Genomic DNA, 21,653 nt, shown 5'->3' on the forward strand with positions numbered 1-21,653 from the left:
CTCCTGGCCTGACAGGAGACCAAACTCAGGAAGTGCTTCTCTACACAGAGCTGGATTGACAGATGCACAGAGCCTCACTGAAACATGCACAGTCTATTCATCACAGCACTGCAACTATGTGAGGGAGGAAATGGTCCTCCAGCAGGCTTCATTGATGTCCTGCCTGCTACAGATACAGGCCGGCACTTATCATTGTAGGTGTAAGTAAAGCATTTTTCTACATAATTTTTTTTTTTTTTTTTTTGGTGTGTGTGCTGGTAATTAGAGATGAGCGAACTTACAGTAAATTTGATTCGTCACAAACTTCTCGGCTCGGCAGTTGATGACTTATCCTGCATAAATTAATTCAGCTTTCAGGTGCTCCCGTGGGCTGGAAAAGGTGGATACATTCCTAGGAGACTCTTTCCTAGGACTGTATCAACCTTTTCCAGCCCACCGGAGCACCTGAAAGCTGAACTAATTTATGCAGGATAAGTCATCAACTGCCGAGCCGAGAAGTTTGTGACGAATCGAGTTTGCTGTAAGTTCGCTCATCTCTACTGGTAATTTGTTAAATGGTGGCAGAGCATTTGATAAATTTTGTGCAGGTCACATTTCCTGAAATTTTTCCCTCTCTTCACATACACAAAAAAGCTTAGCTAAGTCTGGTCTGGTGTCGTTTTAGAGACTTTTCAGTGGCTTTGCGCCTTTTCACAAAAAGGCGTAGTTGATTAAAACCCTTCCATATCATGTGTATTGCCAAAATTAGTGAATTGCAACTCAAAATCTGCAGAAATGTTTAAACCAAAGGGGCAAATAAACCCTGCTTATGCCTTTTTTGTGCCTTTTCTAGACACAAAAAAACTGTCTAAAGACAATGATAAATGTCTGCCACAGAGCTTTTTAAAGCTCTGAAATTCATTTTAGGAGTGTTAGGAGTAGTTAGGGAACATAGTGACAGATACTTTTTAATAATTGAGGCACATAAAGGGATATATATATATATATATATATATATGTGATGTAGCTTTAACTGTCCTGATAAACAACTGTGATCTTGGAAAACTAATCTTGGGAATTTTTATTAATTTTTTTTATTTACTTTCCAATTTTTGTTTATTGCTCGTGGAAATATAAATTAATATAAAACTTACTGTTTTTTTTAAATATATATATAGAAGTAGAAATGTTGAAGCCCAGGTAACACGTGAAATGCCTGTGTTTCTTTTTAAGCGTACAGTCTCACGCCAGCGCGCAGCCCCACTTCCAAAACTCATTGCACACACAGGGCTGCTGCCGGAAAGCCTTGTGTGTATGGTGATCGGGGATTACACAGCCTATTTCCCACTGCAGCAGCAGCAGCAGATTTTGTGCAACATGAAATACGCAGTGTAAGCGGTAGGTGTTACCGTACCCTTAAAGCAAAACTGCACCTAACTTGGCAAATATAATATATATATTTATTTACAAATGGCACATGACTTTAAATGGGCATTTCCCATGCAAAGGTTTCAGTACAGCTGTTTTCATTTTTCTTTTTCAAGAAATTCTGTTTGAGCCACTTTAAGAACACCTTCAGGATCTGCCACTTTTACCTAAGAGGGGAGAGAAAAGTCTAGGAATTAGTTATATGCATGTTAAGACTTACTATAAATATAAGAAAAAAATGTTTGTCTGGGACTGTAAAACTTTGAGGCCTACCCCATCGTCCTGCAGCTTCCACTTCGATGCTTTATGGTCCCTGCTCATCAGCACTGAATTCAGGGGCATGTCGACATCTCAGGAAATGCCTGCTCAGCCAGTGATTAGCTAAAATGTGCAATTCATGTGGTGTCGACTTGTCCTGGAACTGGGAGGTGAGTTTCCGTTTTTATTTAAGGAGCCCTGAGCCTTATGTAAAAAATAAACATTTTATATCCCCCGACATCAGGCAAACAAAAGTGATTGATCTTGTAACTACCCTAAGAAAGTGGACCAGTGCCCAATTATTATGGTAAATTCACTTACTACCACAACTTAAATTTTTTTTTATAATTCCTACATTATTGTATTGCCTCCAGTAGGTTGCATTTTTTTCCCCTCATAAATCAGCCCTCTTATTCACTTGAATTGGGTTGTTTTGCAGTTCCCAGTGTAGGAGGTGGCTGGGAGCACCACCCTACAGGGCAAAACTGTAAATCTGCCAGCCCCCTTTTATCAATGTTGGGCCTAATCATGGGTATTAATGGATTATATTAAAGGGAATCTGTCAGCTCTATTTGCTGCTAAGAGCTGTAGACACCATTGGATAGCTGTTCGGGTATAAAAGCAAAGTGTACCTTTACTTGAGCTAATGGTTGTTGCCAAAGTTATAAAATCTCATTTTTACTCTCTAACAGGGGTCACCTACCAGTCATTTGTTGGGTGACGGCAGGGATGTGCTAGGCTGTGACACTTGAGCAGGTCAGCTCTGCCTCCATGACACTTGGCTTAGAAATAAAAAGGTGATTTAAAAGAAAAAAAAGGTTTGGTAACTGCCATCAGCTCCAGGAAAGGTACAGTTTACTTTTATACCCCAGCAACTGGCTGTAGGACAACGAAATAGCTGTAGGACAATTCATGCCCCCTCCAGCTCAGCTAAGTGTTCATCTGTTCTCAATGGAGAGTAGGGAGAAACCTGCTACCAGAGATCAGTATATGTCCCTGAGAACAAAAGGATTGGCCATTTGAAACATGCCCACGCCTTCTTTCTACTGACAGCTAGTACCATCCACATTAGAATGTCTTTATCTTTTACATAGCTATCAAAAAAAACTGTTTTGCTCTGCTTTCCTTGGGGACATGGGATTCATAATCTTGGGGGCTTATAGTCTTGTGCACCATTATGCTTCACCACTCACAAAAACCATAGCGTCATTTAAAAAAAATAAAACTATATACTTGTTTTTTGCTTGCTACTTATTGATTTTAATCTGAGAAGTACATTATCTGATTAATCTAAGAAACGTATTAATAGGGATGTGCTGAGAAGCCCATATAAATGGAATCCATTCATAGATCTCAGCTGTTTAGCACGTGTTTTGTCCCTATACTGGAAACAGTAAAGAGAATAAGCCACTTTACCACTGTCGAGTCATGTGATGCTCTATTACAGCCTGTGTGATCAGTTTAAAGATTAGGTGAGAGCGTTGCTTGGTCGCAAAAGTTAACAATGCAATATCAGTGTTCTGTGTAAAGGCTGCCGAATATTTTCAATAGCTGTTGGCTAAACATTCGTTTGGCTGACAAGTTATCTCTTCTGACCACTCCATACACTCCTCATGTGTTGTCTATGGGGAAGAGATCAGTGAGCCTCAGCCAGACAGCTCTGGCCTATCCTGTCCAGAACAAAAGTATTGGGCAGTCAAAATCCAACATTCCTGATTCTTCTCTCCACTGACTACCTCCATCAGCAAAGAGTCAGGAGGTCGCCTTACATAGTCAATGCACTTAAAAAAAAAAACAAGGGACAAATATGCCGATTTTGACCTGCCAACTGTTAAATGTTTATCAGGGCCTCCATATTTCCCCCTGGCAGATGATGCTGGATTTAGCTACAGTGAAAGAAAAAAATTGTAGCCAGTTCACCGCTCGTGTTGGATTAGTTTTGGGCACTCAAATGCTTTGGAAGCCTGGATGATGTCGAGCCGTCTAGTCAGTGCAATTTAGGCAATGGAACCCAAAAAGGGGGGCGGTGTGGATCCAGCTCCCAGGAAAAAAATATGAAAAGTCCTAAATTTTATTTTAATCCATTTTAAAAATAAGCGTGAAAGAAAGAAAAACAGCCAGTGAAGATAAAACCTTTACGCTGATGCATATTGGACCAGTGGGTCCTTAGTCATGGCATATTTTTTTCCTGGGAGCTGGATACTTTTTGGGTTCCATTGCTGGATTTAACTGCACAATCCTACTGTTCTTGGAGAAATAGCCACCACTGGAGAAGTCAGTGGGTTTACCCCTCTTCTCTAATATAAGGGAACAGTGTCTCCCCTTCTGTGTGTGTACAGTGTATAGAAGTCATCATAGAGGCTAGGCTCAACTTACTAGCTCAGGGGCAACTGAGAATTAGGCAGGGTTCACACCCCTTTTTTGCAATACAATTCTCGTATATGTTTTCAGTTTGAAAACTGTACGGAACCATATTAAAAACCATATGCATTGACTCTCCATTGAAAGCCGTATGCCCAAAGATGCATATGGTTGTGTCCGTTTTGCATCCTTTACGGTTTTGTCTTTTTTTTTTCTTTTTTTTCCTTGTACCGAAAACCGTAGCCTACCACAGTTTTTGGTCGGGGTGAAAAACCATATTGAAACGTATGTTTCTTTTCACCATACAGGTTTTTTTTATTGGAATTTCAATCAAACAAGGGAAACTTTATTCATAATGTAGTGAAAAGTTAAAAACGTATAAAAAAAATTCTTAAAAAATGGATGCAAACCGGACATCATTTTTAAAACCGTATGCAGATAAAAATTTGTACTCATGTTTTGATGCAGTTTAATCAAGTTTTGAGGAATCCGGTTTTCATCGAAAACCTGATACGGGAACTGTATTGCAAAAACGTGGTGTGAACCCCGCCTAGAGATTTTACAGAGCAGAAATCTATATACAAGTTATATAATTGACAAATAGTGCAGCTCCTCATGTACACACTGCTCAGCTGCTGTAAAGACAGGCACTCTGTATATTCTTTATTTTTCCATCAATGTACCTGTGTGTTGAACTGTAGCCACTGGTACCTTTTTGGGATTTATACTTTTTGAACACTACTTATATTTTTAGTGACACTGAGGTAAAAGAAAAAACAGCAGTTCTGGCATTATTTATTTTATAATAATTTTTTTTAACATTAGTTTTTACAGTTAATGACAAAGCAATGCAAATATTGTTTTTTCTATTTGTGGATCATTACTTCAAAAATGAAAGAAGCGATCTGATTGGTTGCTATGGGCAACTTTTTCTCTGGACAGGTTTTTGATAAATCTTCCCCAATATTCTTTCTGGCCACTCTGCCATAAAGCCAATTGGTGGAACTTCTAGGAATGTTTCTTCCGTCTGCACATAAGACTTTGGATCACAGCTTTGTCAGCTGTGGGACCTTTAATAGACAGGGCTGTGTCTTTCCAGATCCTGTCCAGTCAGCTGAATGTAGTACAGGTGACTCCAAAGTGTAGAAACATCTCAAAGGTGATGGCGAGAAATAGAACACCAGTGTCATAGCAAAGGGTCTGAATACTTATGTCCATGTGAAATTATGGTATTTTTTTTTTATATATTTGCAAATATTACTAAAACTGTGTGTTTTCAAGTTGTCATTATTGAATACTGAACGCGGAATGATGAGGGGAAATTAAGATCTCAACATAACAAAATGTGAAGGCTTTCCAAATGCCTTAAAGGTCAAGTGTTGGGAAGGAAGTCCCGACTCGGTCGGCGATAGGCTGAGCGGCAGTGTGAAGTTTCGGCCCCAGCAGCAGGTGCCGGTGTAGTGAAGAATTGTGTGTCTTGAAGCATTCTCACACTGTCGCTCAGCCTATCACTGGCCGAGCAGCGGGGAATAGACTGAGATGTCCTTACAGTGTGCTCTAATTGCGCTAGAAAATGCGGAGGGGTCGCGGGGAATAAATTGTAAATAACCAACGGTACAAGTTTAAAGTCCTGAATGGCAACTCTGTGCCGGACATTCAGGGCTCCCAGCGGGGTATTTGAAAATGAAAGTAAAACACATTATAGACATCGCAGGGGAGTAGAGAATGGCGCCCGCTCCCCTGGTTAATAACTTCTGATTGCATCGGGTCTCAGAAGTGAGACCTGGTGCGATCAATCCCTCAGCCCCTAGACTACTACCCCCAACATGGAACAGAATCTGTTCCATGATAGGGGTAGAAGTACAAGCACTAATTTAGCCTCCCCAGCCACCTGCAGACTCCCACAGCCAGCGGAACTACTACTCCCATCATGTAAACAAGTCTGTTCCTTGATGGGAGTAGTAGTAGTAGTCCCAGCTGCGGGAGTCTGTAGGCAGCTGACTTTGCATACTAACTGATGAAAAACTCATGCAAAAGGATGCCACTAAATGGCAACCCTTTGCATCAGTTTGTATCTATTAGTAGTATGGTCTGTTTAGGAGGCAGTGACGGATGAAAATCGGTACGGGGACAACGGCCGTGTGAACCTAGCCTAAGAGGTAGATTACAGTACAGCCTGGTGGCTGTCAATTGGGAGTAGAGGAGGCGATCAAAGGGGTGTGACTTACTAGTGAAGGGGCCAAACTTTTCTGGGCTCTAGCAGCTAAGAGGAATGCCCAGTGGACTCCAAAGATTAATTTTCATTTCTTTTTCAACTCTCCTATCTTGCTGCTTCAGGGATCAATGAACTAAGGAGAGGATTGTTTGAATTCAGGGTCAAAAGCCCTATACAGCCATGCCCTTATTTTAAAGGTCAATATGACACAATAGAGGTAAGTCTGGCACTACTAGAATGCCATGCTGCAGTTCACATTTAGGGGATTCTTTAGCTGCACATACCCCTTTTTACTACTTCTAGGTGGCGCTCTGAATGAAGTATTTATACAACATGAGTAGCAAAAAGCATCTATGTAAAAGTTTTGTCAAAAATACCATCTGCTTCCTCTGGTCTACTGTGCATCCTGTTTACGTCATTAATATATTACACTCAGGCACTCAGTTCAGAAAAAGTAGTCAGATATGTTTATGAGACGTTAAAAGGAAATCTGCCGTCTCAAATGAATATTAATCTATCAAATCTATATCAATTAGATCAACATTTTAAAGTGGATCTTTAAAATAACACGAATAGGCAAAAAGACAAAGCACTCACCACTGTGGTATTCAGAATGTCATTATTTTCTTCAATGTATATTCCCAATTGCAGCGGGGAGGTGATTGTGTTCAGGCAGGGGAGCTGCAATAAGCACGACAGCTGTTTCAAGCGTGAAACAGCTGTCACACTGATTGCAGCTCCCCTGCCAGAACACCATCACCTCCCCGCTGCAATTGGGAATATACATTGAAGAAAATAATGACATTCTGAATACCACAGTGGTGAGTGCTTTGTCTTTTTGCCTATTCGTGTTATTTTAAAGATCCACTTTAAAATGTTGATCTAATTGATATAGATTTGATAGATTAATATTCATTTGAGACGGCAGATTTCCTTTTAACGTCTCATAACCATTTCTGACCACTTTTTCTGAACTGAGTGTAATATATTAATGACGTAGACAGGATGCACAGTAGACCAGAGGAAGCAGATGGTATTTTTGACAAAACTTTTACATAGTTACATAATGGCTTATTTAAGGATCGACGTTTATCTTGACCAGTGTATGTAACAGGAGCATGTTATGTTTAAGCATTTGCATTTAAGAGAAAAAGCATTGTTCTTTTTTAAGAGGAAGTGCTATGCACTTTTTTTTAGATGCCATTGTACAATCTACTCTGCTACTTTCCACAGTACAATTTTTTTTACATTTAACACTCTAGTGACCAGTCCATTGGATACGCATGAGTAGTTGTGTTTCTGTGTGAATTTGTCATTTATATTTTATTTTTCTTTCAGACAGATGGGATTTTCTCATGGTAGTACATACAATTTTCTTTCTTTTTTTATTTAAAAAAAGATTTTCAGAATATTTTGAAATCAAAGCTATCATAATGTGACTATAAATAAAAATGTAATGCCATTCTGAGCAGCCTGAAACCACATAACAGACATGCTTGTCTGTATCCTTAAAGTTCAGAAAGAAGTGACAGTAAGAAAAATAGCCCTATCTTTCTGATGCAGGGAACTGAGTGCTATGAATATATGGTAATATTGTAGTGCGTTGTGTGGTTGGCAGTAAAAAAATTGTCTAGCTGGCATGAATTTGGAGGTCACTGTTGGGATGGATGAGCTTTATTTTAATCACAGGAGCAATCCATGCTAAAGTATTGCTGTAATAGATGCATCCCATGCCTGAGGAGGCAGTGCACTGGTTTTATGTAAAGTACTCTTTTATAGGGTTATCCCTATTTATGGAATACAGGATGTCTGCATTTATAAAGAAGGACTTAATGACCCATCCCTTCTAGGAGAATCCAACATCATAGACAGATCCCTCTGAAATCACCAGACTGGTCACTGGCTAAATCTGAGGACACCTCTCTCCTAGAGGAACTTAAAGGGGTACTCCGGTGAAAAACTTTATTTATTTTTTATTTTTTTAATCAACTGGTGCCAGAAAGATAAACAGATTTGTAAATGACTTCTTTAAAAAAAAAATCTTAATCCTTCCAGTACTTATTAGCTTCTGAATACTACAGAGGAAATTCTTTTCTTTTTGGAACACAGAGCTCTCTGCTGACATCACGAGCACAGTGCTCTCTACTGACATCTCTCTCCATTTTAGGAAATGTCCAGAGCAGCATGTTTGCTATGGGGATTTTCTCCTACTCTGGACAGTTCTTAAAATGGACAGAGGTGTCAGACGAGAGCTCTGTGTTCCCAAAAGAAAATAACTTCTTTTGTAGTATTCAGCAGCTAATAAGTACTGGAAGGATTAAGATTTTTTAACAGAAGTAATTTATAAATCTGTGGGGGTGCGCAACCTTTTATGGTCCAAGGACCGATTGTACCACTCCCAAGACCACAACAAAACTTTTCGCTATCACAGGGGATCCCAGAGGTCGGACCACCTGTGAATAGAAACGCATCTCCTATCTGGAGGACATGTTACGTTTCTACTGAAATTCCTCTGCACACATACAGTATTCTGCGCAGATTTGATGCACTGGATTTTCTGCTGCCGATTTAAATGTAAACTGACTGAACACAGCTTGAAATCCTGTGCATCAAATCTGCGCATCAAATCTGTGCAGAATACTGTACGTGTGAATAGACCCTCGAGTAATTTATCATTTTGATAACATTTAACTTTGTGAACCATAAGCCATAAAATGATAATTTAGCAATACTACATATCCAAGTATTAACAAGCTTTCCTTTTTTCCCTTTTTTTTAAAGATTGCACATAGAGGATACCCAAAGTGTGGTTTATAGTTTGCTCCTTTGTATTTGCTCCTTTGGCATTTGGTTTATCTTGGCAGGAAAACAAATTGGCTTTGGGGGTGGGGCAATTTTTTTCACAGCAGGTTTTCTTGCTCTCTATCGTATTTGGTCTATTGCACCAATTTATGGACACCTAAAGAATGACCACATACACACAGAGTATAATTTGCTTGGAAAAAATTGTATTACAAATAAATAAGCTGTCTCAAGTTTATAGTGCATAGTCAGCTTTAGCTAGAAGGAAATACTTGTTGTCTCTCTTTGTATTTATATGATTGTGGCAACCACAAATCATTGTCTACTGTGGTGCCTATACATTGCGCTAACCACAAAGAAGATCCAATACAAAAAGTGCATCTCCTATAAGACCCACATACCATGCACATAGCTTATGGTTATACAACAGAGACAATTATATAGAACAGGTGTCAGCAACCTCTGGCACGCAGGGTGCAGTTAAGTAACACATAAGGGAGCGCTGACCGAAGGGTGTAGTTACCGACAGTGTTGTTCTAACGCTTTGGTGGATCTGTCCCCCAATGAGGTTGCACACCCTGGGAGCCCCCAGGCCATCAAAGACTAGGTACACCACTACCTACAGTAGTTCCCATGTCAGGCACTGCCCAAGGGCCTGCAGCAGAGATGAGGCCTGTCCGGCACAGGTACTCACTATTGAGGAATCCAGGACATTTGTTCCAGATCCCCAAGCAAGTGAGCACTGCTTTCAACTGTGTATGCGTATGTCCATACAGTTGAAAGCTGCCTGTCAGTGTACCCGTGACCTCCGCCCTGACACCTGCACTGTGGAGGAAAAAAGACATGGCCAGTCTGTGCTACGGATGAGATTGCTGCCTGGGACATGAGGTAAGCATAAGTTTGTTTTGTTGTTGTTGTTGTTTTTTTTTTTCATCCGGGGGAGAGGAGGAGTTGGTGACTACCTACTTGGTTACCTACTTACCTGGCTACTTGGATACATAGCTACTTACCCACCTACCTACCTGCCCACTTGCCTACCTACATAGCCATCTACATAGCTAGCTACCTACCTACCTACTTACATAGCTACTTGGCTACCTACCTAGTTAGTTACTTTCATGGCTACCTACCTACCAACAAATAGCGGTCTGAGAGGATGACTGTGTTAGAAGTTAGATGTCAATTGTGAGTCACAAGATTTAACTGTATGTATATTTCTGTGTGGTGACAAGGCTTTTTTTTTTCTGGGAGGGGGGTACCGGGGTCTGATGCTGGGGTTTGTATTATAGTGGGGTCTGATTCTGGGGTCTGTATTATGCATGTCTGAATTAAAATGGTTATTCATGCTGAACAAAAACTTTAATGGCTGGTGTGCGCAATCCCCTCCCTCTATATTGTCGTTACAGTGAGGACAATAAATAGGGAAAGTTCAGGAAAGAAAACCCCCACCCTGTGACAAGCCACACCCCCACAAACCACATCCAGAATAAACCAACCCAGAATAAGCCACACCCATATTGCCAGCACACCTATAGACTTAAAGGGGTATTCCAGGCAAAAACATCAAAAGGATAGGGGATAAGATGTCTGATCGCGGGGGGGGGGGGGCGGGGGGGTTCCGCCGCTGGAACTCCCCGCGATCTCCCTGCAGCAGCCCGCATTCTATGCGTAGCTGCTTCTGAAGTTTCGGAAACCGCCGGGCTTCCGAGACGGGGGCGTGACGTCACACCACGCCCCCTCCATTCATTTCTATGGGAGGGGGCATAACGGCCACAACACGCCCTCCCATAGACCTGAATGGAGGGGGAGTGGCGTGACATCACGTCTCCGTCTCGGAAGCCCGGAGGTTTCCGAAACTTCAGACGCAGCTACGCATAGAATCCTTTCGATAGGGGATAAGATGTTTTTGCCCGGAATACCCCTTTAAACAATTTGGCACAGCAATACCAAAAGGCTGCCTACCCCTGATATATCATATGGCCGTGAAGCTACATGTGAGTGGACATCAAAAGCTGCTTTCCTTTTCTATACAGCACAAGTAGTTTATGATTGAGCAAGCTGTCTATAACATTATGTTTAAAGGGTGAAATCTGTGACAAGAATCTGTTGCAATTTCATTAGCCAAAGGCTGTCTGGGTATGCTGGGAGTTGTAGTTTTGCAACAGCTGGAGGCACCCTGGTTGGGAAACACCGCACTAGATTAGACTAGACTAAACAACACACTAGATTTTGAAATCTGCTCAGATTTTCATTTCTACTACTTTTGAATAGGGTAATAAAACCTTTATTAGGGTCTATTCAGATTTACAGTATTCTGTGCAGATTTGATGCGCAGGATTTGAAGCTGTGTTCAGTCATTTAGTTTACATTGGAATCTGCAGCATAAAATCCTGCGCATAAAATCTGCGCAGAACACTGTACGTGTGAATACACCATTAAAGAGTATCGTACTGTAATTTGTCTTGGATCCTTACCAGTACAAGACCACTTCAGCCAATCACTAAGTGGTCACAGACCAGCAGGGGTGAGTATGGTCTTTTTTTCATTGTTATTCTATATGCAGCTATTTTTGTTAAAACCCATAAAACCTCATAATTGTTCCAATACAAACATTCATATGCGGGACAATGTATCAGTTGATAAATAGACAAACACTTTTTACCTCTGGAATGGGATATTTTGTTGGGTATGGTGCTTCTGCACGCCCAAAATCCACCATAGTTCCACATTTTGGAATATCTTCTACCCATATTCCTTCATAAATTTGGCCTTTGTCAAGGTAATAAAACTTTCCAGGTCCATGCTTCTTTCCTCCTCTCCAGGAACCTTCATAGCGATTTTCATTTGCTGTGATTAACAGAATATTTGAGAATAATTAATTCTCCTCGCTGGCTACAAAGGGAACATGTGTGGGACTGCAAACATACACAGTGGGTTCTGATCCTGCTGTTCTCCTCTCTTATGTCCTTTACCTCCTGTTATTATCTGAATGTTTGTTAGTATGAAGTACTGGTCAGATGCAGGGGGTGCAACAAGGGCCATGAGTACGGAAGGGGGGGGGGTACACCCATCCCAGATCCTCAGGTAAGTGCAGCTCTCACTGTACATACAGTTGCCATCGGCTTCATGTACTGTCACAGGAGACAGACACAATTTAGGGTACAGGCAGCTGCCAATGCTGGGAGGTTGTCAGAGAAGAGATGCTGCACAGTGCTGGAACACCGGGAGCTTTTGGGGGAGTGTAGTGCTATTTGAGTAAATTTTCTTTTTTCACGTGTCCCAGCTACTAAATAAGGTATATGGAAGGGCCTAGCTACTATATGGGGGCTTATGCAGGGGCCTAGTAAATATGTAGGAGGACAGTGTGGCAGCATATGCAGGGTCCTATCTGGTATATGGAGACACAGTGTGGGAGCATATGGCAGGCCTAACTGCTATAGGGGGACACAGTGTGGACATAGGGAGGAGCCTAGCTCCTATATAGGAACACAGTGTGGGGGCATATTAAGGGATCGAATTGATATATGAAGGGACAGTGTGAGTGCACATGGAGGGGCTAACTACTTTATGGGAGCAAATGTAGGGAAATATGAAGGGGCCTATCTACTATATGGAGGCACAATGCCGGAGAAGATGGAGGGCCAAACAATGTGGGAGCACATAGCCCCATCTATGTGCCTTATACAGTAGTTGTTATGCTACTTACTATGTGGGAGGCACAAAGTGGGCACTGGTACTGGGGCAATACAGATAAGGAGTTTGCACAGAGGTGAGGATGGTGCTGGAGTGAGGAGCTTAACCTCTTAAAGGGGTACTCCGGCGCTAAGACATCTTTGGATAGGGGATAAGATGCCTGATCGCATGGGTCCTGCCGCTGGGGACCCCCGTAATCTTGCACGCAGTACCCCGTTATAATCAGTCCCCGAAGCATGTTCGCTCCGGGTCTGATAACTGGCGATCACGGGGACTGGAGCATAGTGACGTCACGGCCCCGTCCCCATGTGACGTCACGCTCCGCCCCCTCAATGCAAGCCTATGGGAGGGGGCGTGACAGGACCAGGCCCATTTTGGCTTCAAGGACCAGAGTGTTTTTTTGCACATCTGACCACTGTCACTTTAAGCATTAATAACTCTGGGATGCTTTTACTTTTCATTCTGATTCAGAGATTGTTTTTTCGTGACATATTCTACTTTATGTTAGTGGTAAATTTTGTCGATACTTGCATAATTTCTTGGCGAAAAATTCCAAAATTTGCTGAAAAAATTAAAAATTTAGCATTTTTCTAACTTTGAAACGCTCTGCTTGTAAGGAAAATAGACATTCCAAATAAATTATATTTTGATTCACAAATACAATATGTCTACTTTTATGTTTCCATCATAAAGTTGCCATGTTTTTACTTATGGAAGACATCAGAGGGCTTCAAAGTTCAGCATCAATTTTTCACAAAATTTTCAAAATCTGAATTTTTCATAGACCAGTTCAGGTTTGAAGTGGATTTGAAGGGCTTTCTAATTAGAAATACCCCATAGATGACCCCATTATAAAAAATGCACCCCTCAAAGTATTCAAAATGACATTCAGTAAGTGTGTTAACCCTTTAGGTGTTTCACAGGAATAGCAGCAAAGTGAAGGAGAAAATTCAAAATCTTCATTTTTTACACTCGCATGTTCTTGTAGACCCAGTTTTTGAATTTTTACAAGAGGTAAAAGGAGAAAAATCCTCTCAAAATTTGTACTCATATGTGGATGTAAAGTGCTCTGCGGGCGCACTACAAGGCTCAGAAGGGAAGGAGCGACAATGGGATTTTGGAGTGAGTTTTCTGAAATGGTTTTTGGGGGGCATGTCACATTTAGGAAGCCCCTATGGTGCCAGAACAGCAGAAAAAAAAAACCACATGGCATACCATTTTGGAAACTACACCCCTCAAGGCACGTAACAAGGGGGTCCAGTAAGCCTTAACACCCCACAGGTGTTTCACGACTTTTCGTAAAAGTCGGATGTGTAAATGAAAAAAAAAAATTTGGACACTAAAGTGCAGTATTTCCCCCCAAATTTACCATTTTTACAAAGGGTAATGGGAGAAAATGCCCCCCAAAATTTGTAACCCCTACAATGCCCAGAAGAGAAGGAGTCACATTTGGCTTTTGAAAAGCAAATTTTGCTGAAATGGTTTTTGGGGGGCATGTCGCATTTAGGAAGCCCGTATGGTGCCAAAACAGCAAAAAAAACAAAACACATGGCAAGCTATTTTGGAAACTACACCCCATAAGGGGTACAGGGAGCCTTAACACCTCACAGGTGTTTGACGACTTTTTGTTAAACTTGGATGTGTAAATAAAAAAAAAATATTTTTTTTCACTTAAATGCAGTCTTTCCCAAAATTTTACATATTTACAAGGGGTAATAGGAGAAAATTACCCTCAACATTTTTAACCCCATCTCTTCTGAGTATGGAAATACCCCATGTGTGGATGTCAAGTGCTCTGCTGGCACACTACAATGCTCAGAAGAGAAGGAGTGCCATTGAGTTTTTGGAAAGAGAATTTGTTTGGAATAGAAGTCAGGGGCCATGTGTGTTTACAAAGTCGTCGTCCCCCCCCCCGTGGTGACAGAACAGTTGACCCCCCACATGTGACCCCATTTTGGAAATTACACCCCTCACAGAATTTAATAAGGGGTGCTGTGAGTATTTACACCCCACTGGCGTTTGACAGATCTTTGGAACAGTGGGCTGTGCAAATGAAAAATAGCATTTTTCATTTTCACGGACCAAAGTTCCAAACTTCTGTCAGACACTTGTGGGGCGTAAATGCTCACTGTACCCCTTATTACATTACATGAGGGGTGTAGTTTCCAAAATGGGGTCACATGTGGGTGGGGTCCATTGTTCTGGTACTATGGGGGCTTTGTACACACACGTGGCCTTCAATGCCGGACAAATTTTCTCTCCAAAAGCCCAATGGCGCTCCTTCTCTTCTGAGCATTGTAGTGCGCCAGCAGAGCACTTTACATCCACATATGGGGTACGGTATGTTCTTTTTTTTTTTTTTTTCATTTTCCCATCCAACTTTAATGAAAATTCTTCAAACATCTGTGCGGTGTTAAGGCTCACTATACCCCTTGTTACATTCAATGAGGGGTGTAGTTTCCAAAATGGGGCCACATGTGTATATACATTTTTTGGGGTTTATGTCAGAACCGCTGTAAAATCAGCCACCCCTGTGCAAATCACCAATTTAGGCCTCAAATGTACATAGTACGCTCTCACTCCTGAGCCTTGTTGTGCGTCCGCAGAGCAGAGAGTTTTTCTTTGGGGTGGGGGACTGTGTAAGGGGGTGTATATGTAGTGTTTTACCCTTTATTATGTGTTAGTGTAGTGTAGTGTTTTTAGGGTACATTCGCACTGGCGGAGGTTTACAGTGAGTTTCCCGCTCGGAGTTTGCGCTGCGGTGAAAAATTTGCCGCAGCCCAAATTTGAAGCAGAAAACTTACTGTAAACCCGCCCGTGTGAATGTACCCTGTGCATTCACATGGGGGGGGGGGGGGGGCAAACCTTCACATGGGGGGTTGGAAAACCTTCAGTTAGGTTCTGTAACCTAACCCAGTATTTTCCGACCTGTGTACCTCCAGCTGTTTCAAAACTACAACTCCTAGCATGTACTGATCGCCGAAGGGCATGCTGGGAGATGTAGTTATGCAACAGCTGGAGGAACGCAACTACCACTCCCAGCATGCCGAGACAGCTGTTTGCTTTTTGGGCATGCTGGTATTTGCAGTTTCGCAACATCTGGAGGGCTACAGTTTAGAGACCACTGCACAGTGATCTCCAAACTGTGGCCCTCCAGCTGTTGCAAAACTGCAAAACCCAGCATGCCCAAACAGCAAACATCTAGAGGGCTACAGTTTAGAGACCACTGTATAATGGTCTCAAACTGTAGTCCTCCAGATGTTGCTAGGCAAATCACCGGCTTCCGTAGGATCCAGGGAGCCGCATCGCCATCCTCTTCTGTCGCCGATCGCCGCCCACTGCCGCCGCCAATGGGTAAGTGGACTTCGGCGCTGGTCCTAGTCGGTTTCCCCATTGCGCCAAGCCTACTGTGGGTGGGCAGAACGGGAAAACCGAAAATTACCCCCCCCCCCCCCCAGGCCCCGATCTGCTATTGGTTGTCACTTCTTGACGACCAATAGCAGGGATAGGAGAGGTGGCACCCCTGCCACCTCACTCCTATCCCTTCAGGGGAACATGGGTATCTTGGACAACCCCGATCCCCCCTTATTTTCCTGGTCTCCGAAGACCCGTATGACCCGGAATCGCTGCAAATCCCCGGTGTGAATTCATCGACATGAGTGTGTTTATGTCTGATGACTCTCCCTGGGCATTTGCACGAGGTGCCTGCTGATCGATATCAGCAGTCACCCCGGTCCGGCCCCCGACCTGCGGGGACCGAAATTCCCATGGACGTACGCGTACGTCCTTGGTCCTTAAGTAACAAGGAGCTATGACGTACGCATATGTCCGTGGTCCTTAAAGGGTAGCTCCCACCATCCTATTTTTTTTTTTCGCTAGCCCGTTCCCCCCCCCCCCCCCCACTATGGCACTAGCCCGTTCCCTCCTAACCCCCCCCCCCCCCCGCCCCACATGCCCCGTTCCCTCATTACACTTGCAGTTACTGCAAAGTGCGGCAGCGGGCGTGCAGGGACAGCGGCGGCAACGAGGCGGCGGCGATGTGCGGGAGGAGTGGCCTCCCAGCCAGTGGCCGGGGAGCCGTCTGTCTGATTTACAGGCAGGGAGCGAGTGCAGCCTAACTGAAAAAGGACTGATTGCCACTCCAAAATCAGTCCTTTTTCAGTAACCGGTTTTTAAATGTAAATTAAACCTTTTTAATGAAAAAAATAATAATAAAAGTATATTAGAGATATGTTGTAGTACATAAGTACTACAACATATCAAAAAATAAAGTTGGTGACAGTGCCAATTTAAGTGGTTAGAGCGGTACTCCACTGGAAAACATTTTTTTTTAAATCAACTGGTGCCAGAAAGTTAAATAGATTTGTAAATTACTTCTACTTAAAAATCTTAACCCTTCTAGTTCAGCTGCTGTATGCTCCACAGGAAGTTCTTTTCTTTTTGAATTTCTTTTGTGTCTGACCACAGTGCTCTCTGCTGACACCTCTGTCCATTTTAGGAACTGTCCGGAGCAGGATAGGTTTGCTATAGGGATATACTCCTATTCTGGACAGTTCCTAAAATGGACAGAGGTGTCAGCAGAGAGCACTGTGGTCAGACAGAAAGGAAATTAAAAAAGAAAAGAACTTCCTCTGGAACATACAGCAGCTGATAAGTACTGGAAGGGCTAAGATTTTTAAATAGAAGTCATTTACAAATCTTTTTGACTTTCTGGCACCAATTGATTAAAAAATTATTATTTTTTTTTACCAGTGGAGTACCCTTTTAACACTACATGTTCACTGTATGGGGGAATACTGGTTTTGGTGAAGTTCTTATTTTATTTTTTATTGAATAATAGTATGGTGGTATTAGTCCATCATTATGTGGTGGTAGTGGTCATGGTGTGGCACTTATTCGGTAACAGCATATTGTTTGGTCATTAAATATGCAAGCCCTGCGGAGCATGGCTATACCACATGGAACACAGCCCTTATTATAAAGTTCCCACCCCTCTGAGGGATTTCCTTAGGAGTCAGAGGGTACTACAAAGCCCTATAACTCAGCGATCATCATGCCGTAAACAGGTATGTGATCAGCGCCCCCTTTAGCCCAACCACAGGTAAGCAAAAGTATGCTATTTCAGGAATTTAAAAGTTTCCACGTAGTTCTTACAGTCATGGCCGTAAATGTTGGCACATTGAAATTTTTCTAGAAAATGAATTATTTCTCACAGAAAAGGATTGCAGTAACACATGTTTTGCTATACACATGTTTATTCCCTTTGTGTGTATTGAAACTAAACCAAAAAAGGGAAGAAAAAAAGCAAATTAGACATAATGTCACACGAAACTCCAAAAATGAGCTGGACAAAATTATTGGCACCCTTGACTTAATATTTGGTTGCACGCCCTTTGGAAAAAATAACTGAAATCAGTCGCTTACTATAACCATCAATAAGCTTCTTACGTATGTTTGGGGTCATTGTCCTGCTGGAAGACCCAAGATCTCGGACGCAAACTCAGCTTTCTGACACTGGGCTGTACAGCACAACCCAAAATCTGTTGGTAATCCTCAGATTTCATGATGCCTTGCCCACATTCATGGCACCCAGTGCCAGAGGCAGCAAAACAACCCCAAAATCATTGAACCTCCACCATATTTCTCTGTAGGTACTGTGTTCTTTTCTTTGTAGGGCTTATTCCGTTTTCGGTAAACAGTAGAATGATGTGCTTTACCAAAAAGCTCTATCTTGGTCTCATCTGTCCACAAGATGTTTTCCCAGAAGGATTTTGGCTTCCTCAAGTTCATTTTAGCAAAATGTATTCTTGCTTAGTGTCAGCAGTGGGGTCATCCCTGGGTCTCCTGCCATAGCATTTCATTTCATTTAAATGTCGATGGATAGTTTGGGCGGACATTGATGCTCCCTGAGCCTGCAGGACAGCTTGAATATCTTTGGAACTTGTTTGGGGCTGCTTATTCACCATCCGGACTATCCTAGGTTTACACTTTTCATAAATTTTTCTCTTCAGTCCATGCTCAGGGAGATTAGCTACAGTGCCATGGGTTGCAAACTTCTTGATAATGTTGCACACTGCGGACATGGCAAATCTAGATCTCTAGAGATGGACATGTAACCTTGAGATTGTTGATATTTATCCACAATTTTGGTTCTCAAGTTCTCAGACCGTTCTCTTCTCCTCTTTCTGTTGTCCATGCTTAGTGTGGCACACACAGACACACAATGCAAATACTAAGTGAACTTCTCTCCTTTTTATCTGCTTTCAGGTGTGATTTTTTTCTTTCCCCAGGTGAGTATAAAGGAGCATCCCATGCTTGAAACAATCTTATTTTTCCACTATTTTGAAAGGGTGCCAATAATTTTGTCCAGCCCATTTTTGGAGTTTGGTGTGACATTTTGTCCAATTTGCTTTTTTCCTCCCTTTTTTTGTTTAGTTCCAATACACACAAAGGTAATAAACATGTGTACAGCAAAACATGTGTTACTGCAATCCTTTTCTGTGAAAAATACTTAATTTTCTAGAAAAATTTCTGGGGTGCCAACATTTACGTCCATGACTGTAACCTATGACCTAAGGTATATCTGCTATGGGCCCAGGGGGTTATGTTATTTTTGTGAGCTGGCTGATGGCATTGTTTTTGCAGGAATAAAAATTGTTAGTTGTCCTTTGTAAACAGGGGATATATAGCAGACAAAGGATGGTCTACATAAATGATACAGTGATCATTAATGCGGCTCTGCTTGCACCAATATTAAACCCCTTCAGGACCAAGCCCATTTTGGCCTTAAGGACCAGAGCGTTTTTTGCACATCTGACCACTGTCACTTTAAACATTAATAACTCTGGAATGCTTTTAGTTATCATTCTGATTCCGAGATTGTTTTTTCGTGACATATTCTACTTTAACATGGTGGTAAATTTTTGTGGTAACTTGCATCCTTTCCTTGTGAAAAGTCCTAAAATTTGATGCAAAATTTGAAAATTTTGCATTTTTCTAACTTTGAAGCTCTCTGCTTGTAAGGAAAATGTATATTACAAATAAAAAAATTTTTTATTCACATATACAATATGTCTACTTTATGTTTGCATCATAAAAGTGACGAGTTTTTACTTTTGGAAGACACCAGAGGGCTTCAAAGTTCAGCAGCAATTTTCCAATTTTTCACAAAATTTTCAAACTCACTATTTTTCAGGGACCAGTTCAGGTTTGAAGTGGATTTGAAGGGTCTTCTTATTAGAAATACCCCACAAAAGACCCCATTATAAAAACTGCACCCCCAAAGTATTCAAAATGACATTCAGTCATCATTTTAACCCTTTAGGTGTTTCACAGGAATAGAAGCAAAGTGAAGGAGAAAATTCACAATCTTCATTTTTTACACTCGCATGTTCTTGTAGACCCAATTTTTTAATATTTACAAGGGGTAAAAGGAGAAAATGTATACTTATATTTGTAGCCTGATTTTTCTCGAGTAAGCACATACCTCATATGTCTATTTAAAGTGTTCGGCGGGCGCAGTAGAGGGCTCAGAAGGGAAAGAGCGATAAGGGGATTTTGGAGAGTACGTTTTTCTGAAATGGTTTTTGGGGGGCATGTTGCATTTAGGAAGCCCCTATGGTGCCAGAACAGCAAAAAAACCTCACATGGCATACCATTTTGGAAACTAGACCCCTTGAGGAACATAACAAGGAATAAAGTGAGCCTTAATACCCCACAGGTGTTTCACGACTTTTGCATATGTAAAAAAAATAAAAAAATGTTTCACTAAAATGTGTTTCCCCCCAAATTTCACATTTTTCCAAGGGTTAATAGCAGGAAATACCCCCCAATATTTGTAACCCCTTCTCTTCTGAGTATGGAGGTACCCCATAAGTTGACCTGAAGTGCACTATGGGCGAACTACAATGCTCAGAAGAGAAGGAGTCATATTTGGCTTTTTGAGAGCAAATTTTGCTTGGGGGGCATGTCACATTTAGGAAGCCCCTATGGTGCCAGAACAGCAAAAAAAACAAACACATGGCATACCATTTTGGAAACTAGACCCCTTGAGGAATGTAATAAGGAATAAAGTGAGCCTTATTACCCCACAGGTGTTTCAGGACTTTTGCATATGTAAAAAAATAAATAAAAATTTTCCACTAAAATGTGTGTTTCCCCCCTAATTTCACCTTTTTGCAAGGGTTAATAGCAGAAAATACCCCCCAAAATTTGTAACCCCATCTCTTCTGAGTATGGAGGTACCCCATAAGTTGACCTGAAGTGCACTATGGGCGAACTACAATGCTCAGAAGAGAAGGAGTCATATTTGGCTTTTTGAGAGCAAATTTTGCTCGGGGGGCATGTCACATTTAGGAAGCCCCTATGGTGCCAGAACAGCAAAAAAAAAAACACATGGCATACCATTTTGGAAACTAGACCCCTTGAGGAATGTAATAAGGAATAAAGTGAGCCTTATTACCCCACAGGTGTTTCACGACTTTTGCATATGTAAAAAAAATTTAAAAAAATTTCCACTAAAATGTGTGTTTCCCCCCTAATTTCACCTTTTTGCAAGGGTTAATAGCAGAAAATACCCCCCAAAATTTGTAACCACATCTCTTCTGAGTATGGAGGTACCCCATAAATTGACCTGAAGTGCACTATGGGCGAACTACAATGCTCAGAAGAGAAGGAGTCATATTTGGCTTTTTGAGAGCAAATTTTGCTCGGGGAGCATGTCGCATTTAGGTGCCAGAACAGCAAAAAAAAAATAAAAAAAAAACACATGGCATACCATTTTGGAAACTAGACCCCTTAAGGAACATAACAAGGGGTACAGTGAGCATTTGCCCCCCACTGGTGTCTTACAGATCTTTGGAACAGTGGGCTGTACAAGTTTTCATTTTCACGGACCACTGTTCCAAAGATCCGTCAG

General features: G+C 41.7%; 1 protein-coding gene across 4 annotated transcripts in view; it reads right to left on the minus strand.

Annotated features, from left to right (window-relative positions):
* Nucleotides 1-1,149: 1,149 nt before the first annotated feature.
* Nucleotides 1,150-21,653, minus strand: part of MORN3 (MORN repeat containing 3) — a 37,057-nt gene continuing 16,553 nt past the window's right edge. For all 4 annotated transcript variants that reach the window (XM_056534826.1, XM_056534833.1, XM_056534840.1 and 1 more), the window contains 2 exons: nt 11,706-11,890; nt 1,150-1,574 (listed from right to left, as the gene is read on the minus strand). In XM_056534826.1, the coding sequence (XP_056390801.1) occupies nt 1,506-1,574; nt 11,706-11,890 (254 nt within the window). In that variant the 3' untranslated portion in view covers nt 1,150-1,505. The remainder of the gene's footprint in view (nt 1,575-11,705; nt 11,891-21,653) is intronic.

Source organism: Hyla sarda, chromosome 1, assembly GCF_029499605.1.
Source record: "Hyla sarda isolate aHylSar1 chromosome 1, aHylSar1.hap1, whole genome shotgun sequence".
Taxonomy (NCBI): domain Eukaryota; kingdom Metazoa; phylum Chordata; class Amphibia; order Anura; family Hylidae; genus Hyla; species Hyla sarda.